Raw genomic sequence first — 5,946 nt, 5'->3', positions numbered from 1 at the left:
GTTGATCAGCTTGGACAGTAACTCAACATCGGATGGCTATTATACATTGAGATATACAACATATAAATGGCTACAACAATTTTGATGATGTGGCTCATTATGAGAGCAGGAAAATAACAATTAATTGTTGCTAGTGGGGTTGTCTATATAAAATATATACTCCATATGTTACTAAATAAAAGCCTTTTTAGATATTTCAGTACGGGCTACACTCGGATGTATATAGACATATTTTAGAGTGCAGATTCACTCATTTAGCTCCGGAATGGAGGGACTACTCTCTCCGTGCAGAATTAGTTGTCTAGATTTGTGCAGATATAGATGTATCTAAGCACATTTTAATGTTAGATACATCCGTATCTAAACAAATCTAAGACAACTAATTTGAGACAGAGGTAATATATGTTTAGAAATTTCATCCGTATATGAATCCAATGATGGATGTGATGTATTTGATTTGAGCTCGGGTGAACAGTAATCCAAAAAGCAATTTTAAAACAATTCAAAAAAATCTGAATTTTTTTGGGTGCAAACATTGACAAAGTTCTCAATGCTCACAAAAATTCATCACAAAATAACATTTGTGGAAGTCGCAGCAAAAAAACAAAATTGATGCTTCAAAAATGTTAGTTCCAAAAACATTTTGGAGTACTGTTTTTTTTTTGCTACGAATTGTACGAATGTCATTTTTTGATGAAATTTTGCAAGCACTGAGAATTTTTGTCAATGTTTCCACCAAAAAAAATTCAGAATTTTTTGAAATGTTTTTTTTTTCAATTTTACTGTTCATCCCGAGCTCAAAATGAACTTGGGAGCATAACATGACTTTCGTCCAATTGATGTGCTTTTGTGACATATAACAATATTTAGTTTGTCAAATATATAACCTAGAAAATGCAGACGCCCTATGCATTCTTCCAGAGTGAGTACACGAAAGGATATGGAATCTGAAATCTCATCAAGAGGCGGCAACAATGACATCCAATCACCAAACAGTGTGACAAACGATCTGGTGTTCTCAATGGCGAAACTTAATTTGATGTTTCATAACTCATTCGCAAAAATGATATGTAACAGGTCTATTGTTTCACATTGTATACACGAACAATTCCACAACCTGTCAGGATGCTAGTGCTTGTAATCATCACCATCCAAGCTTTTACGAGTACAAAAAGGTACTCCCTCCATTCCTAAATATATGTCATTTTTAGAGATTCCAATATAGACTACATACGGAGCAAGGAGCAAAATGAGTGAAAATACACTCTAAAATATGTCTATATACATCCGTATTAGTCCCTAGGGAAATCTCTAAAACTACGTACTTATATTTAGAAACAGAGGTAGTAATAGCTAAACTAGGGAGCATTGTTTTTTAAAAAAGAAACGAAAAAAAAGGTGATCCCTACTCTGTTCTTAGGATCTTAAGATGCACAGCTAGAACTATAATCATATTACAGCAGAAGAGTACAACTCAATCCAGTATATCCCCCCGCAGCTCCCACAATTTGACTGTGCCATCATCGCTCGCGGATGCCAACACCCTTGGGTCCTACGAGTTTATTTGACAAGAATTAGGCACTTCTAAATAAAGTAAAAGATACCTGAACCATTATAGATATTGATAGTTCTCATAAACCACGGCAAAACAAATGAAGCCCATTACCAGCTTAACACGTTGAGACTATTTTGTTGCTAATTTTCTGAGATTACCTGAGGACACCATCTGACACAATTTACATCCATGTCATGTGCCTTCTCTTTCTTCAGTATTAATCTGTAGGAAGGCCCCTCAACCTGCACTGTCCAAAGTAGCTGTTAATACTTAAATCAAAGGGTGGTCACTGCATTTAGAAAAAATATGAACAAATACTCAAGCATTTATTTATTCCTAGACAAGTATGACCACTACTAAAGTATGCACTACATGTTGGAACATCACACTCCACTATCTACCTACTACCGCAAATGTAACTTGGACAAAATGGTCAGCTAAGCAGATCCCATAGAGATGAATCGAGAGTCGTGAGAATTTGAATGTTCAGTGGAAGGATAAGATACCATACTATTCTCCTCGGCAAATAAGCAGATAGCATCATCACTTGCCCCACTGGCAATTACATCCTCGCTGCATGCACAGAGGAGCATGAAAAATGTCAAAGAATAGTACTCCATATCGACTTATGTAAATATACTTCAGAAGATTAGAATGGCCAATAATATCTTCACTTATTCAGAATGACAGCAGAATTTGCCAAATCTAGGAGATCAAATTTGTTCAACATAAATATACGACAATTGTATTCTGAAAACATATACTTAGTCATCTAAACGATCTTATATTTCTTTACAGAGGGAGTACATAAATAGTCAGTCATATCTTGCGTAAACATGTAGAACTGACAGTTAAGGACTTTGATTAGCTTTTTCTGCAGGATTCTGGCCATCAGCTCAACAGGAATATTGATTTGTATAATTAAGTTAACTTGCACAAAGTATAATGAGCCTCCTTTTTGCAGGCATATAGTGCTCTCAACAAGTCATCAGAAACTATTTTTATAAAAATTATATTTTTGATTGAATTCATAAAAATGCTTGTGTTCTAGCTGTAAAGAGTAACTTTGCTAGCTCCTGCGGAATGAAATTCAGAAGCAGTAAATATGTATCAGGGATTGGAGTTCAGCTAACCTTGACCAAAGGGCTGAAAAAATAGTTCGACCATGATATCCAGATAGAGTAGAAATATGATGCCTGAAATTAAATGATAATCATCCTATTAAATGGGTGGTGTGGAAAGGCAACATAATTTTGATAAGCTTCACTGCAGTGATGTGATAACAATATCAGCAGAACTAGAACAGTCACCAACACTAAAGTCTACTCATAGTCCATATGCATGGAAAGGGCCAAGTTGTGCTATATATATTTGCACTCCGGTGAAAGCGAATTAAAATTTTACTTAATGTAAGCATTGATATTTGATCTTAATAGCAACAAAGACGAGTACATCTAACTTAGAAAAGTTCTCCGACAAATAAAATGCACAATGGTATACTCCACCAAACAACCATTACTTTGTGAAGAACAGGCAGATCATCAATTATTAGTTTGCACCTGTCCCAGGGAGTAAAGTGGCGGATAATATAAAATTACAGAGATATGCCAGACTATAACAATAGATATAGCACAATAACACTAATATGCTTGATTCATCTCTGGCGTAATCTAAATTTCAGGGTGGGGACTAAACATGAACTACCACATAGCTTGTCTTTTGCAGCCATATCTTTTAGGCACAGCTGTGTAATTTCAGTGTTATCAACCTTGTACGACAAATATGAGTCAAAAAGAGGTATCAAGAAGAAAACTCTTACCAAGATTCATGACCTTCTCCAGTTGTTGGTTGCGACAAATCAATACTTGTATCCCAAATTTTCAAAGTACAGTCATCACTGGATAACAAATGTATGACATTAGTAACTTTTCTAGGGCCTGTCTGGAGCACGGGAATTCAGCAGTGCTAGAGAATCTGAGAATATACCGCATTTCAAAAAGATCCTACAAAAAAATAGGGATATTAATCCAGCATGGTAGAGCCTAGAGCGAACCTGCATGTGACCATCCTATCTCCTTTCTGGTTAAAAGATATTGACCATACTGTTGAGGAATGACCACTGTGATCAAGAAAAAGGAGATCAACTTTACCAAGGCAAGATGCAATAATTAGTTAAGCTCTAACACCAGAAAGAATAATCAATATAAAACAATTAAAGTTAACAATCAAAAGTTCAGAAGGAAATAGATATGCTCAGCTATTTTTAAGATGAATAGCAGAAAGTTTATCTATCATCCAAACAAGATGGAACAGTATCAAGATAATCTTATAGTTTATAGCAACATAACACAAAGTCACAAACACATTACTATAATTGACATGCAATCCCACATTATGTTTTAGCAAAGTGGGAACTGTGAAAAAAAATACAAGTAAAACCCAATAATCAAGTGATATTTATACCAAAATAGAAGGACACCATGCGACACCATTGATCTTAACTGTTCATAAATCTCTCATCAACACCTCATGGTTTAAGTTGGATCCCTACAATTACCTCTAATACACATAGCTACAATCGTGCATACATCTACATGGCCGCTAGTAGAAAATAAATCTACAAGATCCAAACATATTAAAAGAGGGTATGGTCATGGGGCAGAAGTTTAGTCCAGATCATAAAATCAACAGCCATACGACTTCATGCATCACATCTTTTTCACAGTCATCAGCATCACATAAGTTGGGATTGATCTTCTAAAGAAACATAAGCTGGGATTTCGTCGACTGAATACATTTGTACGATATTACAATGTAAATAAGTCCAAACATATTATACCACAAGCAGTACAAGTTTTATCAACCAAATAAAGACAAAAAAGGTCTTGACCAAAGAGCCACATTACGCTTCAGTTAATGTCTGCACACAGGGCCACTTACCATCGCCGTCATCAGCCCACACCTACATTAAAGCTTGCATATTAATGATAATGACACTTAAAAAAACTGCATACCGAACAGAGCAAGAGCAAAGAGCACATCCTTGTTGCCTATCCAGTGTCCATAGCGTAAAACCACAAGGCATACAGCAACATAACGCAGGCCGAGCTAGTGCATTACTACAAATTAAATTGACAAAAGTTCATACCCTGATGGTATTGTCATAGCTGACAGAAACCAGAACATCAAAGAACGGGTGCCACTGGACCATCTTCACATCCTCAGTGTGCCCCTCCAGCACATCTACGCACTCGTGATCGTTCCCTGGCAGAATCTCCCATATCCACGCTGCCCTGTCCCGGCTGCACGTCGCGACCATCGAACCGGACTGGCTCCATGACACACTCTTCACCTCGTTCGCGTGCCCCTGCCCATTAACAGCACAGAGTTAACATCCACAGGTAACCAACATTCTCCACAACAAACAGTGGTGACACCGAAACTGAACCCAAAAGGCCAAATTCAGAAAAGGCTTCACCTCCAACGTGTCGACCAACTCAAAGTCTCCACCGGAGTACTCCCAAATCGCCGCCGTGCCATCGAAGCTCGCGTCCGCCAACAGCTTCCCGTCGGGGGACCAAGCGCAGGACCTCACCGTGCGTTCGTGCACGCCTTCGAGCACATCCTAATCAAGCAAGACGGGCGCAGATAAGGAAACCAATCACTGCAATTGCAATGCAACGCGGGACCATGGAACACGCTGAAGTAGATTGGCCTTACCGAGCAGTGCCAGGCGCCGTCGGGGGCGCGCTTCCAGATGCGCACTGTCTTGTCGGCGCCGCAGGAGGCTAGGACGGGGCCGGCGCCGGCGCCCGGGTTGGGGTTCCAGGCGAGTGCCCACGCGCGGTCGGCGTGGCCAACCAGGCGGTGGGTCTCGCGCAGCTCCGCCGCGCCGCCGCCATCCATGGCCTGCTCGCCGGCGATCGCTGTGCCTAGGGTTCCGGGCGCGAGTCGCCGGTGAGGACTGAGGAGTGTACCGGGATGGCAAGGTGGAGCTGCGTAGGGGGGCCGAGGCGGCGTCGACCAGGGAGGAGTTTTTTTTTTTCAGATTTTTTTTAGGGGGTAAAACCACTTTATTGATGATAATCCACAGAAGGTGGGATACCAACCGCATCATATGGCTGGCCAAGCCAAACATGACATCCCAGAGCTAAATTCGTAGCAAATTTTGCTAAGCTGTGAGCTTCTAGATTTACCACACGACTTTCAAAAATAAATTTACAGGAAAAAGGATCCGATCTCAGCTTGATTTCGTTGATGATTGCTCCATAAAGACCCTTGCTGGCCATCGAGGTGTCTTCCACTACCTGCTTACAATCCGAGGATATGATGAATCTGTGAAGTTGGATATCTTGAGCCAAGGAAATAGCTTCACGACAAGTTAAAGCCTC

General features: G+C 39.8%; 1 protein-coding gene across 4 annotated transcripts; it reads right to left on the bottom strand.

Annotated features, from left to right (window-relative positions):
* Positions 1–1,047: 1,047 nt before the first annotated feature.
* On the bottom strand, positions 1,048–5,604 carry LOC123148918 (protein CIA1). Of its 4 annotated transcripts, none has more exons than XR_006474228.1 (10): positions 5,276–5,604; positions 5,034–5,180; positions 4,704–4,922; positions 4,496–4,517; positions 3,609–3,699; positions 3,375–3,452; positions 2,689–2,751; positions 2,062–2,128; positions 1,714–1,802; positions 1,048–1,552 (listed from the first exon to the last, which is right to left on the bottom strand). XR_006474228.1 is itself a non-coding variant. In XM_044568439.1 (10 exons), the coding sequence occupies exons 1-10, from the start codon at positions 5,459–5,461 to the stop codon at positions 1,475–1,477; spliced, it is 1,035 nt and encodes a 344-aa protein (XP_044424374.1). In that variant the 5' UTR covers positions 5,462–5,604; the 3' UTR covers positions 1,048–1,474. The 4 variants fall into 4 exon arrangements, 2 of the variants coding, with proteins under 2 accessions (XP_044424374.1, XP_044424375.1); XM_044568439.1 differs by having other exon boundaries at positions 1,714–1,797; XM_044568440.1 differs by having other exon boundaries at positions 2,067–2,128.
* Positions 5,605–5,946: the final 342 nt, after the last annotated feature.

The sequence above is a fragment of the Triticum aestivum genome, chromosome 7A, assembly GCF_018294505.1.
Source record: "Triticum aestivum cultivar Chinese Spring chromosome 7A, IWGSC CS RefSeq v2.1, whole genome shotgun sequence".
Lineage (NCBI taxonomy): Eukaryota > Viridiplantae > Streptophyta > Magnoliopsida > Poales > Poaceae > Triticum > Triticum aestivum.
Note: the sequence above shows the minus strand (reverse complement) of the source record. Positions and strands in the feature narration are given on the sequence as shown.

Coding starts and splice junctions, on each gene's coding strand:
- LOC123148918 (XM_044568439.1), bottom strand. CDS start 5,461: ATGGATGGCGGCGGCGCGGCGGAGCTGCGCGAGACCCACCGCCTGGTT. Junction 3,700..4,495: donor GTGGGCTGATGACGGCGATG/GTAAGTGGCCCT, acceptor GCCTTGGTAAAG/TTGATCTCCTTTTTCTTGAT. Junction 1,553..1,713: donor GTGTCAGATGGTGTCCTCAG/GTAATCTCAGAA, acceptor ATAAACTCGTAG/GACCCAAGGGTGTTGGCATC.